The sequence below is a fragment of the Chanos chanos genome, chromosome 3 (assembly GCF_902362185.1).
Source record: "Chanos chanos chromosome 3, fChaCha1.1, whole genome shotgun sequence".
NCBI lineage: Eukaryota > Metazoa > Chordata > Actinopteri > Gonorynchiformes > Chanidae > Chanos > Chanos chanos.
The window spans coordinates 3843956-3868568 of record NC_044497.1 but is presented as its reverse complement, the minus strand read 5'-3'; the positions used below and the strand labels follow the sequence as shown (position 1 = coordinate 3868568).

The window sequence follows — 24613 nt, the reverse complement described above, 5'->3', positions numbered from 1 at the left end:
TATGTGTGTGTGTGTGTGTGTGTGTGTGTGTGTGTGTGTGTGTGTGTGTGCGTTTGTGTGTGCCTGTGTTTGCAGGTATTGATATCTCTGTGGGGTATGAAAATCCCCAGTAAGATAGCATAATTTGACAACAGTGCCTGGTAGGGACCAAAATTCTGGTCCCCTCGAGGAGAATAACGTTTATTTAAACCAAATTGCTGTTACTGATAAAACGAAAAGCATCAAAAAATTTCTTTGGTTAAAGTCAGGATGAGGCTTAGGGTTAGGGATAGGTTAGTTAGTATTCTTTAGTTACAGGATAATGGGAGTCAGTGGGAAGACCCCAACAGGATATGAGCACAATCTTTTGTGTGTGTGTGTGTGTGTGTGTGTGTGTGTTTGCATTAGGAGGATTAGTTATGAACTGTAAGTTTACTCAGAAAATGTAAAGTGAAGATTAAATATATACACCAACTGACCTTTGACAAACAGTGTAAAGAATGGCTGAAAAACTGCTCATGGCAAAACATGAGCTACAGTCTGTAACTGTACACGTATGTAGTTTACCTGTAAAGTAGATAGAGCTCATAAAATGGCCAGTGAATGTCCGTTATAAAGTAGGTGTTTCTAATGAAGTGAACAGGCCCACCCACCCACACACACACACACACACACACACACACACACACACACACACACACTTCACTGTATTTTCATTTCACTGTGTTTTAGCTCCTCTTAGTGTTAGCTCCCACTGACATACAGCAATAGAACAGAAATACCCACCACTGCATCAGAGGCTGCATCCATATTCCAGTGGCACAAATGGAAGAACATAAAATGTAACAGAATTAAATTATTTAATTTGCCTTTTTCCTGTCACTGTGTTTCAGTTCCCTCCAATGTGGACTCTGTTAATGTGACAGATAGCACTGAGACTGCATTAACACTGCAGTGGAACAAAGTGAACAACAGCAATGATTACAGTTACAATCTGACATACAACAGTGGAACAGAAATATCCATCAATGCATCAGAGGGAAATGATATAGCCACATATACAGTCTCATCTCTCTCTCCTGGGACTGAATACAACTTCACTCTCTACACTGTGTTTGAAGACGTCAGGAGCAGTGGATACAACTTCTCTAATGTGACCAGTAAGTGTCATGACAATGTTCTCCATTCTACAGTGTTTGATATCAGTGAGTGGATGTTCTAATTCACTGAAATGTTCCGCCGACTGAGACAATCTCAGGAAGGTTCATACATTCAAAATACCTTCCCCCATAGACAAACAAACAGACAGGCAGACATACAGACATAGATAGATAGATAGATAGATAGATAGATAGATAGATAGATAGATAGATAGATAGATAGATAGATAGATAGATAGATGTTGCACTGTTGACTGATCAGCCAGCTGATGAAACTATTGATTGATTGGTTGACTGCTTTTAGCAGGCAACAGGTTGATTGATTAGAAAGTAGAATAAACATGCATTTATTTTATGGCTTTGTGTGTGTGTGTGTGTGTGTGTGTGTGTTCATGTGTGAATGGTCATGATTCATTCATTCATTTTTATATTTTCTTATATGATGTATTCACATGACATCTCCACTTATTTATTTACAATCTGGTCATTTTTTTGCCCTTTTTATTTCACTGTGTTTCAGTTCCCTCCAATGTGGACTCTGTTAGTGTGACAGATCGCACTGAGACTGCATTAACACTGCAGTGGAACAAAGTGAACAACAGCAATGAGTACAGTTACACACTGACATTCAGCAATGGAACAGAAATACCCATCACTGCATCAGAGGGAAGTGATACAGTCACATATACAGTCTCATCTCTCTCTCCTGGGACTAAATACACCTTCACTCTCTACACTGTGTTTGAAGGAGTCAGGAGCAGTGGATTCAATTTCTCTGCTGTGGCCAGTAAGTGTCATAACAATGTTCTCCATTCTACAGTGTTTGACATCACTGGGTAGATTCACTAAATTGCGTAAAAAAGACAGACAGACAAACATAGATGGGTAGTTACTGTATGGAAACTGTACTATAATTAGATAGATAGATAGATAGATAGATAGATAGATAGATAGATAGATAGATAGATAGATAGATAGATAGATAGATAGATAGATAGTGTATCTATCTACACATGTATCAAAAGATGGTCTTCCTGTCCTGCATGGGATTGTGCAAGTGACAGTGGATAGACAGACAAGATAATTGGCCACAAACCAACTGAGGAAACAAAAGGGATCAAAATGGCAAAAAAAAACAAAACTCAAGGGGCAAGGGAAAGAAAAAAAAGATAACTCTTAATTTGTGACTCATAAGCACAGGTTGTAGAATGGCCATGGTTCTCAACCAGGAGTCTACAGGCCCACGGGACATGCTGCAGTGTTTCAGTGGCTGTGAGGAAGACTTTGTACAGAACATGAAACAATGGTAATCAGGACTTAAAATATAAGTCATCCAGTAACCAAGTGGCCTAAGTCCAGATGTAGGCGTCACTAATGTACCAGCTGTATTTCAGCCCAATGGCAGTAAACACTCCACACAACATAATTCCTTAGCAAGACTCAGGAAAATCAGTGTTATCCACTGTGACTTCCATCATCACAGTCGGCTTAGTTTGTGTGTTAGAATATCAGCCATCACTACTGCCCTAACAGCTGCATGTGGACCTTATCAGACTGTTGGTAGGTTTGCAGTGAGGAATGCAATCAATGCATATGCCCTTTGGTGATATTTTCACTGTTTTTATTTATTAATTTATTTATTTTTCAAATCTAAACTATAATACAGTACAGAAAAGTGGTTGGGGTTTGAACATAGTTTTCCATATGCATTGTAATGTACTTAACACAAAAAGACTGGGAACCACTGTAGTGCAGAATATAAGACTTTGTTAGCCAATTTCCTCTGCTAATACACTTCTGCTGGGAGACAAATTGTCAAGAAAGCACTGAGAAGCTGGATGCATGCGCTTAACTGGTTTTAATAACACATGCTCCTCTAAGGATGAAATCAGATACAGGCAAGGTTCATTGTACAGATTACAGACTGCTTTAGGTAAGGCTTCAATCAGAAATTAACAATCCAAACTTGTAAATAAGTAGAAAACCAGACAACACAGGAAAGAACACAGCTTAGGAACTGGGAGACTTTGTAAAGATTTGTGAGACAGCTGGGGACAGACCAGCCAGCAACACAGAACACTGATATGCAGAGTCAGAGAGGGCTGGACACAGACACATGACAGGACTTTTGTGTTTCATTGGTGAGTAAGAGCTGTTTGTGAGGATGTCAGTGCAGCCCTTTCTCATATATATCAGAACAGTCTTGTGATGTAAACTGTTGCTATGTTGTGAAAGACTTGCTGAGCCCGGACCACAAGTTGTGAAGTGTTCAAACATGGTCACTGTTTAAGTTCTCCTGTCACTCCCTTTCAGCTCCATCCAATGTCCTCACAGTTAATCTGACAAGTCGCACTGAGAATCAGTTGACTTTAAAGTGGAACAAAGTGAACAACAACAGTAATTACAATTACACACTGAGATACAGCAATGGAACAGAGACAAACATCACTGTATCACAGGACAGTGATGTAGTCCCACATACTGTACCATCTCTGTCTTCTGGGACAAAATATTCTTTCACTCTGTACACTGTGTTTGAAGGAGTGAGAAGCAGTGGATACAACTTTTCTGAGGTCACCAGTGAGTACCAGTCAATAGTTTGGATTTGACTGAATTTGTTTGTGTGTATGTTTGTTTGTTTTGTCGTTGTTGTTTGTCGTTGTTGTTGTTGTCGTGGTTGTTGTTTGACAACATTTTTTAAAGGACTTCCAATGCTTTGCTAGTATATTTTGCTGTTGCTTTCTCTCAAACTGCATTGTATCTGGAAAGATCATATCCAGTTTCAGTGCAAAGTCTCCAGGGGGCTATTCCAGAAAGCAGGTTTAGTGAAAACTCAGAGTTAGTTAACTCAGAGCAACTAGTAAAGCTCCATAGCTTTCTGGAATACCCCCCAGGTAAAACTGGTAGATATACATGTTTGAGGATAGATAGATAGATAGATAGATAGATTCCTTAATGTCCTTTTTCAAGGAAATTTGTTGCCACAGTCTGTACAAAGCCTCATGAAAACACCAAGGATACATAACTACATAAGTACATAAACATAAACATTTATACTGAATACAACCACCTTTATGCACACATACATGACACCTTTACATAGTTGCCGAGGTGTTTTGTTTAGTGATGCGACGGCAGAGGGAATGAAACCCCTGCCATAGCGCGCCCGTTTCCAGGCCAAAGACCTGTATCTACGACCTGATGGGAGCAGTGTGAAGAATGGGTTGAGGGGGTGTCTGGGGTCATGTGTGATGACAGCTGTGTATGATAGCTTTGTTGTTGAGGTCTGAGAGGTTGGGTGTGGCGAAGCCAATCATTTTGGAGGCACTGTGTGAGATACATATGAGTTTATTTCTGTTGGAGGCTGATAGTATGTTGAAGAAGCAGGGGGAACAGTGAAGGAGAATGGGTTAAACTGTGCTTTTGTAAAGCAGTAACAGAAGGTGGGAGGGTGACAGAAAGTGCTTTGAGTTTTCGGATAGCAGAGAGTCTCTGTTGGCAATGTTTGTGGATGTCAGGGACGTGTTGGTCAAAGCTCAGTTTATTGTCCAGGATGAGTCCAAGGTATCTGAAGCACTCTACCATGTCAACAGTTTCATTATTGATGCAGGTGGGGCTGTTGGCGGAGTTGTGGGCCGTGCTGTGTGTGGTAGTGTTAATCACCAGTTCTTTCGTCTTTCTTACATTTACCTGCAGGTGATTGTTCGTGCACCATTGTGTGAAGTGGGAGATGGAGTCTTGATAGGTCGAAACAGAGTTATTGTCAATAAGGAGAACGAGTATTACAGTGTCATCAGAGTATCTGAAGTGTGTAGTGATGGGTGAGGGGCTGACACAGTCGTTGGTGTAGAGGGTAAACAGGAAAGGGCTCGGGACACAACCTTGTGGGGCTCTCGTGTTGGGGATGGTGGATGAAGATCATACAGTGCCCACTCTGACTGTCTGTGGTCTGTCACTGAGGAAGCTGTGTACCCAGTGGATGAGAAGTGGGGGGAGGTTGAGGTGGTGGGGTTTCTTGATCATCTGATGGCGCTGGGTAGTGTTGAAGGCAGAACTGAAATGGACGAAAAGTATTCTGGCAAAGTTACCGGGTGACTGTAGGTGTTGTAGGAGGGAGTGAAGGAGGCATGCCACAGCATCCTCAGTCTCCCTTTTGGCCTTGTAGGCAAACTGAAGGGAGTCCAAGTGTGGTTCGACGATTGGAAGGATGATGTTAAGCACCAGTTTTTCCAGGCATTTCACAGTTGTTGAGGTGAGTGAAACTTGCGGATAGTGGTTGAGCTCTGAGGGGTGGGGTATCTTGTGTACCGGTATGATAGTGGATGTTTTCCAAAGGGTGGGCACTGTAGGATTCACTGAAAATGGAATGCATGACGGGCTCTGTGGCACAGTCCTTCAGCACCCACACCTGGATGCTGTCCAGCCCCTGGCGCCTTCCCTGGTTTGCATTGGCTCAGCTGCCAGCGTACATCCTCCACAGTGAAGGGAGCCGGGTGTACTGGCTGCAGGACGGGTAGGGTCTCCAACAGTGCCATGCATTCTTTTGTGCAGTTGATAGTGTCAAACCAAGTGTGGAAAGTGTTTAGGTCTTCAGCGAATGAGGCAGGGTCAGTTATAGCAGCTAACGCGAGTTTTGGGTCATATCGAGTGAGTGTTCTTACTTTTTGAAAGGCTTGTTTGCTGTTCAGGGTGCTGAATTCCCATTCAAGTTTCTCTTTGTATCTGAGTTTGACCTTAATGATGTCCTGCTTTACCTCACAGCTTATGATTTTTAGTGAAACCCTGTCCTGCCATTGAAAAGCTCTGTGTTTTTCCCTTAACCTGTGATTGATATGGTGGGTGATCCAGGGTTTGGCGTTTGGATATTTCTTGTAGGTCTTAACTGGTATGGTCGTGGCACTGCATAACTAGTCTGTGACGACGGAGACCCTCTCATCTAAGTTTCCGTCAAAAATGTCCCAGTTTGTGCAGGCAAATGAAACTCAGGTGGTAACATGCAACTCTCACCGGTAATGATCCATAGTGTGATGAATACCATCCAAATCGCTTTGTGCAATTCAGTCATCGTAGCGACGGATGATGACGGACTATACTAAAACTATACTAAACACACCAGATGTTGACTAGATGATTCGAACACAGGGGCGCTGAAGAGGATGACACAGTTGTTGCATCTGTACCTCTCTTTTTCATTTGTAATTGTTCTGAGGCCATGTTATTTACTTAGTCCTGATGTTATTTTCTTAATCCTGATGCTGCAGTATCGTTTTTTAGCTTAGAATATAATGGATGGTGTCTTGCTCTTGCATTTATGAAATGTACATCATAATGTTTCTGCTGGCATAGGAGTCATAAACGATTACAGAAGCATCTTGTGATGTAAACTGTTGCTATGTTGTGAAAGAATTGCTGATCCCGGACCACAAGTTGTGAAGTGTTTAAACATGGTCATTGTTTAAGTTCTCCTGTCACTCCATTTCAGCTCCATCCAATGTTCTCACGGTTAATCTGACAAGTCGCACTGAAAATCAGTTGACTTTAGAGTGGAGTAAGGTGAACAACAACAGTAATTACAATTACATACTGAGGTACAGCAATGGAACAGAGACAAACATCAAACAGCCACATTCAGGGGATGTAGTCACACATACTGTACCATCTCTGTCTTCTGGGACAAAATACTCTTTCACTCTGTACACTGTGTTTGAAGGAGTGAGGAGCAGTGGATACAACTTCTCTCAGGTCACTAGTGAGTACCAGTCAACAAACTTGATTCAGTTTGTTTGTTCGGTTGTTGTTGTTGTTGTTGTTGTTGGACAATTTTTTAAGAGCTTCCAATGCTTTGCTAGTATATTTTACTTTTGCTTTCTCTCAAGCTGCACTGTGTCTGGAAAGATCATATCCAGTTTTAGTGCAAAGTCTCCAGGTGAAACTGGGAGATTTACAGGTTTGAGGATGACACAGCTGTATCTCTCTTTTTCATTTGTAATTGTTCTGAGGGAATGTTATTTATTTAGTCCTGATGTTATTTTCTTCATCCTGATGCTGCAGTATTGTTTTTTAGTTTAGAATATAATGATCACTATCTTGCTCTTGCATTTATGAAACGTACATTATAACGTTTTGACTGGTGTAGGAGTTACAAACAGTTATAGCTGATCAGCTGATTCTGTATAATTTCTACAATACTAGATGGCAAAATTTGCAGAAATATAACAATTTGTCATACACTTTTTGAATCCGGATTGCAAAAATAGCCTCAATCAAAGCATAAGAACATGGATTTGAACCATTTTAACTGAGCAGTGTTTTTAATATCAGTGTGAGGCAGAACAGCTTCCCTCTATAACAGAAACCAATGGGATAGAGGGAAGTGTATATTAGTGAGTGCTACATGAAGAAATTTAACGGGCTGCAAATAACATTATTTCTGTAGGTACAGAGCATCAGACATTGTTAATAAATTGCTTTGACCACTCTTACACGCTATTTTGATGTACCCTCCGGTACCTAATCCAAGCCATGATGTCAATGTGTGAATGTTGATTTCTATTTTGTTCACTATATGTCTTCTTTTCAGCTCCGTCCAATGTACTCACAGTTAATCTGACAAGCCGCACTGAGAATCAGTTGATTTTAGAGTGGAGCAAAGTGAACAACAACAGTAATTACAATTACACACTGAGATACAGCAATGGAACAGAGACAAACATCACTGTATCACAGCCCAGTGATGTTGTGACACATAACATATCACCTCTTTCTTCTGGCACAAAGTACTTCTTCACTCTGTTCACTGTGTTTGAAGGAGTGAGAAGCAGTGGATACAACTTCTCTCAGGTCACCAGTAAGTACAAGTGAAAAGTCTAATTGTGCTTGGTAACTTTGTGAAGGGTTTAAGACTCTGGTTTTCTGGGGTAAGGTGCAAATTTGGATGTTTCTGGGGTAAGGTCGAAATTGGGTCCTCATTGCTGAAGTCCTTATGTTTTTTGATCTACACTGCAGTATATTGAGGTTTGTTGGCTTGCAGAAATAATTTATAAGAATGGCAGTATTTTCCTGTGTCTTGAATTGATGAAGCAGTAGTGTGGTGCATACTGCAGGCATTTTGTAACTGACTGCCTTATACCCAGCTCCAAACAACATAATGTTTAAACATGATCATCTTTTAGCTCTCCTTTCAATCTTTTTCAGTTCCGTCCAATGTACTCACAGTCAATCTGACAAGCCGCACTGAGAATCAGTTGATTTTAGAGTGGAGCAAAGTGAAAAACAACAGTAATTACAATTACACACTGAGAAACAGCAATGGAACAGAGACAAACATCACTGTATCTCAGGAGAGAGATGTAGTGACACATAATGTATCACTTCGGTCTTCCGGCACAAAGTACTTCTTCACTCTGTACACTGTTTTTGAAGGAGTGAGAAGCAGTGGATACAGTTTCTCTCAGGTCACCAGTGAGTACCAGTAAACATTCTTATTTCTGCTGGTCAACTTTGTGAAGGGGTGAAGATAGGGTGACCATACATCCTCTTTTTCCTGGAAATGTCCTCTTTTTCGGACCTAAAAAGATGTGTTCGGTCGGGATCTCTAAATCGCCAAAAATGTCCGGTATTTGGCTTTTGCTTTCCACAGCCGCCATTCATTGTGTGTATTTGCCTTGCGTTGACCTTTTTCTTTAAGTCCCGCCCTCTCGCACGCCATCAATGGACGGTCAATGTACACTGTCATGCCATAAATACTCGTTAAACTGCATCTCGCTCATTACCGTTAACACCGCAGCAACAGCCCAGAGACTGTAAGAAAGCCGTAACGCTACTAAATTTTGAATGAAAAGAAATAAGGTCATCTTGCCACTGTTATTATGCTAGCAGTTATTTGCCTCATTAAATAGTACTTGGCTATATATTGTGGCAGTTAAGTACAGATGCACTTTCACATTGCATGTGAGATACACTAAAATTTCCCCGTCAGTTGGGAGGGGAACGCGTCATCGACGTGCCCATCCCCCTTGGCCTCTTTTTTGAAAATTAAAATATGGTCACCCTAGTGAAGACTTTGGATTTCTGGGGTAAGGTGCAAAGCTGTTCCCTCAGCTGCCTACGTTGGGTCCTCATAGCTGATGTCCACGTTTTTGACCTACGTTATACTGGTGTGAGAGGCACTGACACTGGACTTCCTTTTGTTATTCGTTGGTGTAGCGGTGTTGTGGTGCATAATGGGGACATTTTCAGAATAGCTCCCTAATACCCAGCCCCAAACTGCAAATTGTTTAAACATGATCATCTTTTCAGTTCTCCAGTGAATGTTTTTCAGCTCCGTCCAGTGTACTCATGGTTAATCTGACCAGCCGCACTGAGAATCAGTTGACTTTAGAGTAAGATAAAGTCAACAGCAACAGTAACTACAGTTACATACTGAGATACAGCAATGGAACAGAGACAAACATCACTGTATCACAGGACAGTGATGTTGTGACACATAACGTATCACCTCTGTCTTCTGGCACAAAGTACTTCTTCACTCTGTACACTGTGTTTGAAGGAGTGAGAAGCAGTGGGTACAACTTCTCTGAGTTCACCAGTGGGTACCAATGAAAAGTCTAATTGTGCTTGGTAACTTTGTGAGGGGTTTAAGACTTTGGTTTTCTGGGGTAAGGTGCAAATTTGGACATTTCTGGGGTAAGGTCCAAATTGGGTCCTCACTGCTGAAGTTCTTATGTTTTTTGACCTACACTACACTAGTGCCAGAGGAGCTGTAGAATGCTTTTTACCTACAGAAACAGAATGCCTGTCCCATCACACAACTCTCAGTCCAACCACATTGTGGCAATGAGCCATCTAACCATGGTCAACCCCATTGGGCCACCATATGCTGCAAGACCCCACATCTTTGACTGGCCTGAATTTGCAAGAAAGTGACTCCCAAACAAGAACATATTTTTCCTTCGCTCTTGTGATGAAGAGGACAGCTTATCCACAACTCCCACAACTCTGGGGAAGGACAAAGATTACTGATTTTTAAACAGGATACAATTTCACAGATTGTAATTTGGCATTTATCTCATCACCAACCTTTTGCCTGCACTAACGCTCTCCTGCAAAGAATTATATTTTGAGTTTTGAAGGCTAAAAAACATTATTTGTATGAATGTCAGTACTGCCCTCTTTTTTCATCAGTGTAGCAGTGTCACGGTGCAAACTTCAGACACTTTGTGAATAGCCCACTAATACCTAGCCCCAAACAGCATAGTGTTTAAAGATGGTCATTTTTTACTTTCTCTTTTCGATTCATTTCAGCTCCGTCCAATGTATTCATGGTTAATCTGACCAGCCGCACTGAGAATCAGTTGACTTTAAAGTGGGATAAAGTCAACAACAACAGTAATTACACTTACACACTGAAGTACAGCAGTGGAACAGAGACAAACATCACAGTATCACAGGATAGTGATGTAGTGACACATACTGTACCATCTCTGTCTTCTGTGACAAAATACTCTTTCACTCTGTTCACTGTGTTTGAAGGAGTGAGAAGCAGTGGATACAACTTCTCTCAGGTCACCAGTGAGTACCAGTGAACAGTTTTGTCTGACAAAAATCTTTAACTCTTAAAGGACAGATTTTTGTTCATGTCTTGCTTTTGGTTTTTGAAGCTTCATTGTGTCTAAAATGAGCACATTTCCAAATATCTAGTTTCATAATAAACTCTTTAATTGAAATTGAAGGATGCAAAGTTTGGAGTGTGATGAAGTTTTAGAAGTACAAACATATTTTTTCTCTATTTAATTCTGGTTCAAATGTCACAGTATTGTTTGGTATTTTGGCACATAATGCTGTCATCTTGTCATCCTATTGCATTTTAATGCATTACATATATAATGTTTTGACAGTTTAAAGGAATTACAGTTGATAGGTCTATTTTGTATCATTTCCCTTATACCAGACGTACCGAATTTGTAGAAATATGACCAGTTCTCAAACTTTTTTAAATATTGTTTTATTTATTTATTTTTAAACCACATTGCCAAAATACCCTCATATTTTGATCACGCAAAGCAAAGTATAAGAACAGGGGCTTTGATTTATTATAATATACTAATACACAAGTGAGCAGTGACCAGGTCCCCATTTATCACATAGAACACTGAGGACATCATAGATTTATGTTTCAGAAACTTCACTTTACCAGTTAACTGCATATTAGTGAGTCTGAAAAAGACATGTTCTAAAACAATTTTTGCAATAGCAACGTGACCACTTACGACATCATTTTGTATATGGCTTTAACGCAACCGAAGGTTATTCAAACTCTTTTTGACTATTATAAATATATTATTGTGATGTATCTTCCACTGCCTGATCCCAGAGATGAGGTAAGTGAGTGAATGTTGTTATCTTTTGTCTTCTCCATTTTTCTTCTTTTCAGCCCCATCCAATGTACTTACGGTTAATCTGACCAGCCGCACTGAGAATCAGTTGACTTTAAAGTGGGATAAAGTCAACAACAGTAATGATTACAGTTACATACTGAGATACAGCAATGGAACAGAGACAAACATCACTGAGTCAGATTCAGGAGATGTAGTCACACATACTGTACCATCTCTGTCCTCTGGGACAAAATACTCTTTCACTCTGTACACTGTGTTTGAAGGAGTGAGAAGCAGTGGATACAACTTCTCTGAGGTCACCAGTGAGTACCAGTCAACAGAATTATTTGCATTGGTCAGTTTTTATGAAGGGTTTAAGACTTTGGTTTTTGTGGGTTTAAGTTGCTCTCTAAGTTGACCAAGTCTGGTCCTCATTGCTGAAGTACCTACTTTTCCTAAGCTAAACCACACTAGTGTTAGACTCTTTGTGACCTGCTTTGAGCACATGGCAATAGACAACATGTCTCATCACTCATCTGTCAGTCCAGACACATGACACAGATGAACCATGTAATGACTGTAACCATGGAGCCCCATCACACCACTGTATCTTGTCAGATCCCAACAACTCTGGCAGAGCTAAATCACAATAAATTGCCTTTCAGCAGTCAAGAATTCCTGTAGTTTTGACAAACCCTATGACACCAAGGATTCGATCCATGTTCATTGGTTAACATGTGTGGTGTAGCAATATTAACCAATGAACATCAGTTTCAGTGTGAGGGAAAATAGCTCTCCTCCAACACATGGAACACCAAGATTTACATTTCAGAAACAGCATTTTTACAACTAGTGACAAAGTGCCAATTCATGTTGTATTACTATAGTAATGTTGTTGGCTTTTGTCTTCTGCATCTTTCTTCTTTTCAGCCCCATCCAATGTACTCACAGTTAATCTGACAAACCGCACTGAGAATCAGTTGACTTTGAGGTGGGATAAAGTCAACAACAATGATTACACTTACATACTAAGATACAGCAATGGAACAGAGACAAACATCACTGAGTCAGATACCAATCAAGTAGTCACATATACTGTACCGTCTCTGTCCTCTGGGACAAAATACTTCTTCACTCTGTACACTGTGTTTGAAGGTGTGAGAAGCAGTGGATACAACTTCTCTGAGGTCACCAGTGAGTACAAGTGAATGGTCTTCTCTTCACTGGAGAATGAATTGTCATGTAACTTTTCTATTGACAGGATTGATTATTCTTGAAATCTGAAAATGTTTTTTTTTTTGTTTGTTTGTTTGTTTGTTAGTTTAACCCATGTTGCAGAGGTCATAGAGGAAGCATACATCTGTCTTGTTTCTGTTTTTAAATATAAATATAAATTTAAATGTAAATTTTATCTTGTTAAAGTTCAAGCACTCTCTCTTTGCACTCTCTACACTGTGTTTGAAGGAGTCAGGAGCAGTGAATAGGTCTTTACCTCAGTCACAAGTAAATATTCAATGACTCAGATTTCATCTACTTATGAGAGAAATTATCAGTTGATTCTTATGACATTTTCAAATGTTTTATCATTTCAAGAATAAATAAAACTGTAGGTATCCTCAGTATAAATATAAAACAGTGCACTAATTCTACAGTGTGAAATTCCAACAGAAAAGTCAATGTCAGGAAACTTTGAATGGTAACAATGTTTTTCTTTCTTGAAGCCATCAATTGCGGCACATCAAACTGGAGGGTCACCAACCAAACCATTAACGTCCAGATCCAGGGACTTTTCACCACAGCCACAGCAGTAAACATCTATGACAGCAGTCCTGTTGATGGCAGTGTGGATAACAGAGCAGTATCATTTTCTCATCTTTCTCCAGGCTCTACATACATTGTGTCTCTGTGGTATCAGTTAAACACAGAGAGGCTTGAGCAGTGCACACACACTGTGACTTTAGGTGAGACTGATGGTTCATATGTTTAGTGATAACCTCAAATCTAGACGTCCTGCTTTTATTTGTCTCTGCCAACCACATGTGTCACTGATCAGTTGTAGACTGTTCAAATATGTCTTCAGTTAAAATCAGTCCTGATTTCAATTTAGGACCAAGAGTGAAAATCAGTAAGACTTCTGCATTTAAGAGCCAGAGCTGAACTCTCCTGTTGTAGATTCTGAAGCGAAAGTCAATTAACATCATTATTTAAGAGCACATTAGAAAAAGATCATTATTTCAGATCAACTTTATTAATTTCCACTCAGTGCCAGCACTTGTGACTGGTCTACGCTGTGAGTATTCATCTGGTGGTTATGCCCTGGCTCTGGTTTGGGATGATCCAGTTGGAGTGCGGACTGGGGTGCAGGTGAACATGAGTGGGAAGAATTTCACTGAAAACGGGAATCATCTGGACATACAGGGGCAACAACCGGCACAGTGGTACCATTTGACTGTGACATCACTGTCTGGAGAGATGAGAAGTGATTCTGTTTCAATCAGCTGTCAGACTGATCCACGAGGTGTGAGGGGAAGTGTATTTTGCATGTAATAATGCATATTATGTATAGGATACTATTGTTCCTCATACAATGTTAAATCTCAGCACAAGTTTTTAGGTTAGTAAGTTTATTCATTCAAGTGTTCAATCAATGTTTTTTTTTTCTCCTTTTTATGGTCTAACATTGAATTTTTCACGTGGTCATTGAATGCTTTCAATTTGCCACAAAACCTTACACAGAGGCAATTTAAATGCCTTTAACCTGTATGTACACTTGGAAAGTCCAAAATGGGCTGAAGTCAAAGATTACTGTAAGAAAGCTCTGTGAGTCAGTGCTTAGTTTCTTTCAAGCCAATTTCTAGTAGAAATACAGAGAGTAAAGAGCGTGTTTTATGAGTGTCCACATCATGTACTTTCTCTGTTCTGTTTCTGATTCAGTGGTGATTGCTGGATCAGTGATTGGCATTATTTTACTGATTGTCCTTTGTGCAGTTGGAATTGGGTTCCTGCGCAGGACATCTGTGTTTCACAGGTTGGTGACAAACACAAATCATATGCACCCTCTGTGTCTTCTTTAAGTCATTATTCAAACAGTGTCCAAAAATCAATTTTTGCTCAACTGAGTAATGTACTAAAACATTCCTGCTCCATTCACAGTTCTAAGAGGCCACATGCTGGTTATTTTACTAACTTCCTGTTGTCTAAGACACTGTGACAAAACAACAAAACAACCAATTAACCCCCAGGAATTAGATTCAAAGACCAGAATAGACGGGACCGAGCGTCGACTCAAAGACTAGATCTGAGTGTCTCTGTTTTAAAGTAATGTACACAGCAATGTTTTGCAGGACAGGATGTTTCAATCCAGCCCTTTTTGTGCCTTTTGAACTTCACAGATCTTCCTCAAGTGAACAAAATGTACAATCTTCCCCGACACCAAATGCAGAGGAAGACCCAGATGTACAGCATACAGACACAAGTTTGTCGGTTCTGCCAAAGTCTTTAAGTCAATGTTGTGACATAGGAGAGTTTCAAAAGCAAGAGAAAAACTTGTATGTAAATCCAGATTATCTGACATCAACATATGTGAATGCCTCTTCTGTGACTGACAGTAAAGGCCAACTTCAGCATCCAAAAAATAACACAAAGACAAGGGAAAACATTTATGAGACCGTGATCATCTAAAAACATTTAGCCACATACAGTATGTTGAGCTAAACTGGAAGTTCTTATGATATCATATTAATGTGACCCAAAATTCTGCTACTGATTGTGTTACGACTTTAAAAATTAATATAAGATTGCAAACGATTCTGGTGCTTTTGTTGTTATAATCTAGTCATATTTTGCCATCATCAGGAATGGAAAGCAGAATATTTATCTGGCTATATAACAGAGAGAGTAGATTATATATTTCACATGTGCACAAGACAGGTAACAGCTAAAAAAAAAAAGCATAGTCTATTAGCATAATTTATTACAAACTCAAATATTACTGGTCCCTTGTGGAGAGTTCATTTCTTAAGGTACATAAATGATCATTTCAGGCTAAATACATGTTAGATAAATAGCTTGTTATCAATATCATGAATTGTTAATTTCAAGGTTTTTTGGATTATCAGTGAGTTTCATTCTGAATTCTTCCTTTTACTTGAAACAATGCATTTTAAGCAATGGGTAATTTTTTTTTAATTGTTATTTCATTTTCTGTCTTTTATATTAAAACCAGAAGAAGATACTACTTGTTGAACTGGACCACCTGTTTACAAATTGCTCTCTTGTTGTTCTATTATTTCTATTGTTGTTGACTCTACAGAAAATAAACGTGTGTAAACATGAAGGCTTTCTCAAAAAGTGAATATGAAATTAGGAAAATAATATTTCTGACAGCGAGGAGACCCATGACTGCTGTGAGAGGAGATGTAAAGGAGGTTTCCACCATAGAGACAGACAGGGGAATATGGAGAATATGCATATGTGATGTTGGACCGTCAGTTAAAAAGCTGATATCGTTTTGTAATATTATTATATTAATATATTAAGTTTAAATAGCAGAGCAAAGCAATTCAAACAGCACTGTCAAACTAGATAATCTCTTATAAGAATTTATGAAGATTATATATATTCGAATACAACTTTTTTAAAGCGATGAAAAAGACTAGTTTTTTTTGGTTCCAAACAAACTGTTCAGCTGTGGACAATGGCAGACTAATTGTACATGTCTTGTGCAACACATCTCAACCACTCATAAATTTCATTGAAACGTAAGAAATATGTCTAAAAGCGATAAAGTGTACCAAGTTCTCTTAAATCAATAATATGCTCCATTTCAAACCTAATGTTTCTTGTATCTGGTCATCATCAATATCCATATATACGTAATGTTCAAACAGTGATATCTAGGGGACAAATATTGCAATACTATGCAAAAGTAACTGGGACTTTTTGAAGCCATTTTTTCATCTTTTTAGCTGACAGAACTGGAACCCACAGTGGTTTTCCACCACTGTAGGCCAACCATAGTGGTGCTTGATGATTAGTGCACTCTGGGATCCTGTTTTCTATACCACTGTTTTACTCTGTATTTTATTTGCCTGTTTGTGGTCTAATGTTAGCTTACCATGATTTTAGCCATTCTCTTTTGACCTCTCACATCACTGAGCAGTTTTTGCCTGTAGGGGTGCTGTTCACCTCATGTTTCTCAAGTTCTGAAGTCCCAGCATGCCTGCCACCCACGATCATACCACAGGTTGCTTATATTGTCACAATTTTACTTTTGACATAGTTGCTTTTTCATCAGTAGAGAGGGAAAACAGAACGTCCATGAGGTGTAATAATTCTGTCTATATTTCACACATACACAAGTAATAGTGTAATAGTGGCCTCAGTGAATTACACTATCAGTTTCATTTGTTTCTTTTTATTTTCATTTGACCATGTGAGTTTCCATGAATAAAGTGATCTGTAGTGGGTACATAAGTAAGTTAAACATAATGAAAGAACAGCATGAATAAGGTAAATACAGGTAAAGTGACAATGTAAATTTGAATATACCGCTTAGTGAATCTAATTAAAAGGTTGACGCTCTCTATGTGGGTGAACTGTTGCATGTAACTGAAATGTACAGGTAAGTGACCAGGTAATTGAGGGTACAGGATATAAACATACAGTGAGGGCACCAAATGTGAAAGCAGGGGGAAAGGTGGTGGGTGTCAAATATACTGGTGTGTGCATATGTGTGTGTGTGTGTGTGTGTGTGTGTGTGTGTGTGTGTGTGTGCGCGCGCATATGTGTGCATATGTGTGTGTGTGTGTGTGTGTGTGTGCACGCATATTTGTATGTGTGTGCGTGTGTGTGTGTGTGTGTGTGTGTGTGTGTGTGTGTGTGTGTGTGCGCGCGCATATTTGTATGTGTGTGTGTGTGTGTGTGTGTGTGTGTGTGTGTGTGTGCATGGATGGATGAGCCAGTGACTGAATCTGCTCCTGGAGCTTCAGTCTCAGCTCAGTGTAGAGGGGACTGGACAGGTTGTCCAGAAGCTGATCTTTGCTCTCATCCTCCTTTCTGCAGTGACCTCCAAACTCTTCTGCTGATGCCTGAAGACAGAGTTAGGTTTCTTCTCCACCATTATTCAAAGTCATTGAAATGTGACTGATCACTGATAAATGTTGACTTTAGTTACTGAAATGTCTTGATTTTGGGGTTTTAGATTTTATTTGTGAAGAGCTGTCAAGATAAGCTTTTTCTGGTTTCCTGATTGGTTTTAGTATCAGTGAGAAAAAAGTCAGATGTACTATTAAGTCAGTCTGCAATTTTTACCAGCTCACTTGGCTTGACTTTCAAAGTAGCTGAAGGCCTGCATGATTCAATGAAATTCATTAATGGTCTCTTCATATTTTTGGTTTTCCCCATGAAGTGAAATTTCCAATGAACTGAATGCCACTAAGGCAGACACATCAGTGAGTGTGTCTAACCCTCCATCCAAAAGTTAAAGTTCAACAGGATTAGACCTGGTCTGTGCCATTCTACCCAGCTCTACTGAAACACAGAATCACAATAAAGTTAGTGTATGGTTTATGGTTATCTGTTTTGATATTAATATTTCAGTCGACCTTAAATCACAAGAATTCAAAAGTTTGGGCAAAAAAAAAAAAAAAACAAATCCTGAGATTGATGTCATCACTAATTTGTGTTCACCTTCTGACTAGAAGCTAGTAGAGCTAATGGTGTGTTTAAACTCAGCAGTACATCAAAGAGGAAATAAATAAGAAAAAACAACAACCCAACAAATTTCCCAATTTAAACATTAACAGTCTGTGACTGTCACATTTTAATAGGTAAGAGATTAACTGTTAATCAGAGAGAGAAGACTACAGAGAGAACATCTGGGCTATGTGTTTACTGTGACCATGGCAGGACCAGTTCTGTTTCTCCGTCTGTGTGTGATCACTACATGGGTAAGACTGAAAAACTCTGTCGTAGGCTGGTGATGCAGTCTTTTGTTTTTTTTTCAGAATTTGAAAGGTTTGAGTGTACAGTATATAAGTTAAAAAGTTTATTTTTAATATGATCAATATATTTGCTAGTGAAAATATACTCAGCCAATCACACAAATTATGCTGAAGTAATTTTATGTTATGGCTGCGTTGTGTTGTGTTTTGTCTGGATGAAAGTTTTCACATTCATAATCAATTCACTTGTCTTACTGAAAATGAAAAACAGGCTACACAGCAGATATGGACAAAACCATTTCTGATACTGACAGTGAGTCAGATGAACAATGTCAGAGCTCCTGTTCACACTCTTAATGAACTCATATAGTGAGCTCTAATCTCAAACTGCTCTCTGGCCTCTAATATATATATATATATATATATATATATATATATATATATATATATATTTTTTTTTCTATTTCTTGTTCATATAAACAGAAAGTCAGCAAAAGGTGCTGTATATCAGTCCTCCAGTGTTTATTATGACAGATTATTCTTGCCTCACTGCCACTGTAAGCCATGGTGCCATTACAGAGACATGTCATCTGTTGGTTTCTACAAAGATAAAGAATGTAAAATGTATTGATACATGTTTGGATTTTTCTATGTCAAGTCAGTAAATTAAAACTGGACCCTCCTCCCTCCCCAAGCCCATTCATATAATGTCAACTTTTACACAAATAATTCTCACAAAATAAAAAACAATTTAGTTGATTTGTGAAATATCCCTCTGTAGTCACAAGGTTTGAAGTTATCTGAACACACAGTTAAAAGATCATAGTGCCTCATGCCTGATATATGATATTTTTTCCGTTGTTAGATTTCTCTGTCTCCTGAAACCTCTCTGAGCGCTCAGACCATTTTTCCAGGTGAGAATTTTCTTCTTTTTTTCCGTTCACTTAGTATCCTTTAGTATTTTGTGTTCACTGGCAGTCATTTGGTATTCTCTGGTAAAACATTTTGCTCTCTGTCTGTACTACACAGCACTGTAACAACCCTGGTTATTGATCTTGTGGTTGAGGTACAGGAAAACAGTTTAGGAGGCCCATGTTCAAAATTTATACGATGAAGTCGAAAAAGACAGAATACAAATATTATGAGCTACATTAACTTTTGACGAATTCTGAGAAAATCACAGTTTCAGTGTTAAAGGTCTAAAGAAGCACAGAATTATTTACTCTCATGAAAGTTGACTCATGATGTGTCTATGGAAATACTGCAGTTGCAAATGGAGTGCAGCCGACAGATGAGTATTTCTGTTCTGTCACTGTATGTTAGTTTGTGTTCATTGTTGTTGTTCCATACCAATGTTAACACAGTGTCACTGTGATGTATGACTCTGACTTCATGTATACTTGGAGGAACTAAAACACAGTGAAAAGAAAATACAACTGACCACATTTTAGAGCAAATTATTGAGGATGTTATGTGTCTGTATTGTACAAGCTAATCACTCACTCACTCATTCACTCACGCATGCACACTTTTTCCTTCAGGTTAACTGACTTTTTGAACTGACTGACTGACTGACTGACTGACTGACTGACTGACTGACTGACTGATTGACGGACTGATTGACTGACTGACTGACTGATTGATTGATTGATCGATTGATTGATCGATTGATCGATTGATCAATTGATTACAACACAGGCACATGGCATCTAAAATGTGGTCATTTGTGTTTTCATTTCATTGTGTTTTAGCGCCTTCCAATGTTAATGAAGTCAGAGTGACAGATCGCAGTGAGACTGAGTTAACATTAGAGTGGAACAATAACAATGAATTTAATCCTAACTTTACATTTTATAAATAAACTTACAGTTCATAACTAATCCTTCTAATGCACACATACACAGACAGACAGACAGACAGACACACACACACACACACACACACACACACACACACACAAACACTATTTTCATTTCATTGTGTTTTAGCTCCTCTTAGTGTAAATGAAGGCAGAGTGTCACCGCACAGTGAGAATGTCTTGACATTACTGTGGAACAAAAACAGTGAATTCAGTTACGAACTGACATACAGCGATAGCACGGGAATACCCATCACTGCATCAGAGGCTGCGTCCATTTTCAAGGGGCATAAATTGAGGAGGAAAAAATGAAACAAAATTAAAATACTTAATTTACCCGCCTGCCTGGCTTTATCTTCTGATACAATCACCTACTAATTATGAATGAATAATCACATCTATATCCATATATGTTTCTTTCAGTTACAGATAATAGTGTAACTACTGTACATTCGACTGTAAGTTACAGCAGTGACACAAGCACCATTACTGAAAGTACTGAAGTGAAAACAACAATCTCAACTCCCTATCCTCAGGGTAAGTGAATGGATACATACACATATACACATATTCATACATACCTACATATACTCATGCATACATACATACATACCGGCGGCGGCTGGTGAGCTGGAAACACAGGAGGAACAAACCTCCCCTTTAAATCTGTCATTCAATCCGCCTTGATTAACAATTGATTAACACAGAGTAATTAACACCAATCGCATAAATAGAGTTATTGATTAGCAATGTCATTTTCTGATAGAGTTGTTTTTTACAAACAAGTTGAGGCCTGAGTGCAAAACTTTATTGCAATAAAGATGTGGATTGCACTCAACACTGATGCAATGTACAGATAAAAGATTCTGTCTTTTCTAACCCAAAAGTTTATTCTCAGACACTGAGATCGACTTTAATAACTTAACTTCGGTTCGTAACACAAGAAAGCTACGATGTAAAACACACTGAGGGATTAATTTTCCAATATGTGTTCAGATAATTGCCATCCTTGGTGAACAATTTCAATTTCACACTGTAGCTTTCTCTATAGCACACAAGCTTCAGATAATCCACAGTTTCATGAGCATTTAAACGGCAGAATCTTGCAAATCGGACGAGCGCTGACGTCAGGCAGAGAGCGAAAAGTACAAGTCCAACAAGAGTGTGTGGGTATAACAGCTACTACACAGTGCAGTAAAGAGAAATAACACTGTCATGAAATGACATTGGTAATCTTTCAGTGTATTTATGCGAATGGTGTTAATTATTCTCTGAATCATTCGTTTTACTGTTAATCAAGGCAGATTAATGGGAGCAGGTTGAAATCAATGACAGATTGAAAAGGGAGGTTTCTGCCTCCTCTGTTTCCAGCTGACCAGCCGCCACTGATACATACATACATACATACATACATACATACATACACACATGTTTTTCAGGCTTATTGACTGATTAATTGACTTACTGATTGATTGATTGATTGATTGATTGATTGATTGATTGATTGATTGATTGATTGATTGATTGACTGATGTGGTCATTTGTGTTCTCTTTCTTCGGTGTTTTAGCTCCCCCTGAAATAAGCAAAATCATTCATTCATTTTTTAATTCATTCGTTCATTCATTCATTTGTCCCCTTGTGATATATTCACATGACATCTTCACTTATTTATTTAAAATGTGGTCATTTTTTACCCCTTTTCTTTCACTGTGTTTCAGTTCCTTTTGATGTGGACTTTATTAGTGTGACAGATCGCACTGAGACTGCATTAACACTGCAGTGGAACAAAGTGAACAACAACAATGAGTACAGTTACATACTGACATTCAGCAATGGACCAGAAATACCCATCACTGCATCAGAGGGAAGTGATATAGTCACATATACAGTCTCATCTCTCTCTCCTGGGACTAAATACACCTTCACTCTCTACACTGTGTTTGAAGGAGTCAGGAGCAGTGGATTCAGCTTCTCTGATGTGACCAGTAAGTGTCATAACAATGTTCTCCATTCTACAGTGTTTGATATCAGTGAGTAGATGATCTAATTCACTGAAATGTTCTGATGACTGAGTCAATCACAGGAAGGCTCATGCATTCAATTACTTTCTCTCTTAGATAGATAGATAGATAGATAGATAGAGAGAGAGAGAGAGAGAGAGAGAGAGAGAGAGAGAGCGAGAGAGAGAGAGAGAGAGATAGATAGATAGATAGATAGATAGATAGATAGATAGATAGATAGATAGATAGATAGATAGATATGTTGACTGATAAACTAACTGATGAATCTATTGATTGATTGATTGATTCTAGCAGGCAACAGGCTGATTGATTAAAGAGTACAAGAGTAGTAATGTAGTTTTTATATAGGTCTGTGTGTGTGTGTGTGTGTTTGTGTGTGTGTGTGTGTGTGTGTGTGTGTGTGTGTGTGTGTCTAAAACTCAGGGCATAAGTAATTACATAGCAGCAATAATATACAACTGTAACAGCTGATCTCAGGTGGCCTGAGTGGTTTTAGATACAATATTCACTGCCATCATTCATTCATTCATTCATTCATTCATTTTTATATTTCCTTATATGATGTATTCACATGACATCTCCACTTATTTGTTTAAAATCTGTTCATTTTTTTGCCCCTTTTCTTTCACTGTGTTTCAGTTCCCTCCAATGTGGACTCTGTTAGTGTGACAGATCGTACTGAGACTGCATTAACACTGCAGTGGAACACAGTGAACAACAACAATGAGTACAATTACAATCTGACATTCAACAGTGGACCAGAAATATCCATCACTGCATCAGAGGGAAGTGATATAGTCACATATACAGTCTCATCTCTCTCTCCTGGGACTAAATACACCTTCACTCTCTACACTGTGTTTGAAGGAGTCAGGAGCAGTGGATTCAGCAACTCTACTGTGACCAGTAAGTGTCATAACAATGTTCTCCATTCTACAGTGTTTGATATCAGTGAGTAGATGATCTAATTCACTGAAATGTTCTGATGACTGAGTCAATCACAGGAAGGCTCATGCATTCAATTACTTTCTCTCTTAGATAGATAGATAGATAGATAGATAGAGAGAGAGAGAGAGAGAGAGAGAGAGAGAGAGAGAGAGAGAGAGAGAGAGAGAGAGAGAGAGAGAGAGAGAGAGATAGATAGATAGATAGATAGATAGATAGATAGATAGATAGATAGATATGTTGACTGATAAACTAACTGATGAATCTATTGATTGATTGATTGATTGATTCTAGCAGGCAACAGGCTGATTGATTAAAGAGTACAAGAGTAGTAATGTAGTTTTTATATAGGTCTGTGTGTGTGTGTGTGTGTGTGTTTGTGTGTGTGTGTGTGTGTGTGTGTGTGTGTCTAAAACTCAGGGCATAAGTAATTACATAGCAGCAATAAAATACAACTGTAACAACTGATCTCAGGTGGCCTGAGTGGTTTTAGATACAATATTCACTGCCATCATTCATTCATTCATTCATTCATTCATTCATTCATTCATTCATTCATTTTTATATTTCCTTATATGATGTATTCACATGACATCTCCACTTATTTGTTTAAAAATTGTTCATTTTTTTGCCCCTTTTCTTTCACTGTGTTTCAGTTCCCTCCAATGTGGACTCTGTTAGTGTGACAGATCACACTGAGACTGCATTAACACTGCAGTGGAACACAGTGAACAACAACAATGAGTACAGTTACAATCTGACATTCAACAGTGGACCAGAAATATCCATCACTGCATCAGAGGGAAGTGATATAGTCACATTCACAGTCTCATCTCTCTCTCCTGGGACTAAATACACCTTCACTCTCTACACTGTGTTTGAAGGAGTCAGGAGCAGTGGACACAACATCTGTACTGTGACCAGTAAGTGTCATGACAATGTTCTCCATTCTACAGTGTTTGATATCAGTGAGTAGATGATCTAATTCACTGAAATGTTCTGCTGACTGAGACATTCACAGGAAGGTTCATACATTCAAAATGCCTTCCCCCACAGGCAAACAGACAGACATAGATAGATAGATAGATAGATAGATAGATAGATAGATAGATAGATAGATAGATAGATAGATTAACGGTGCTTCTGGCTTGGCTGGGTGTCTAGTTGGCAGTGTTGATGGATGGTTTCTTAAAAATGATGGTTTCTTAAAAAACAATAACACTTAATTTGTGACTCATAAGTACAGGGTGTAGAATGACAGTGGTTCTTAACCAGGAGTCTACAGGCCCATGGGGCATGCTGCAGTGTATCAGGGGCTGTCAGGAAGAC

General features: G+C 38.9%; 2 protein-coding genes across 2 annotated transcripts; both read left to right on the top strand.

The window, feature by feature from the left end:
- Positions 1-398: 398 nt before the first annotated feature.
- On the top strand, positions 399-4964 carry LOC115806380 (fibronectin-like). The gene is made up of 5 exons (XM_030767056.1): positions 399-405; positions 873-1139; positions 1660-1926; positions 2340-2445; positions 4658-4964. Exons 1-5 carry the CDS (start codon positions 399-401, stop codon positions 4962-4964), a joined length of 954 nt encoding a protein of 317 aa, XP_030622916.1.
- An 8253-nt stretch (positions 4965-13217) lies between these two features.
- On the top strand, positions 13218-24260 carry LOC115806376 (fibronectin-like). Its single transcript, XM_030767050.1, has 3 exons — positions 13218-13356; positions 22979-23245; positions 23941-24260. The coding sequence occupies exons 1-3, from the start codon at positions 13218-13220 to the stop codon at positions 24258-24260; spliced, it is 726 nt and encodes a 241-aa protein (XP_030622910.1).
- Positions 24261-24613: the final 353 nt, after the last annotated feature.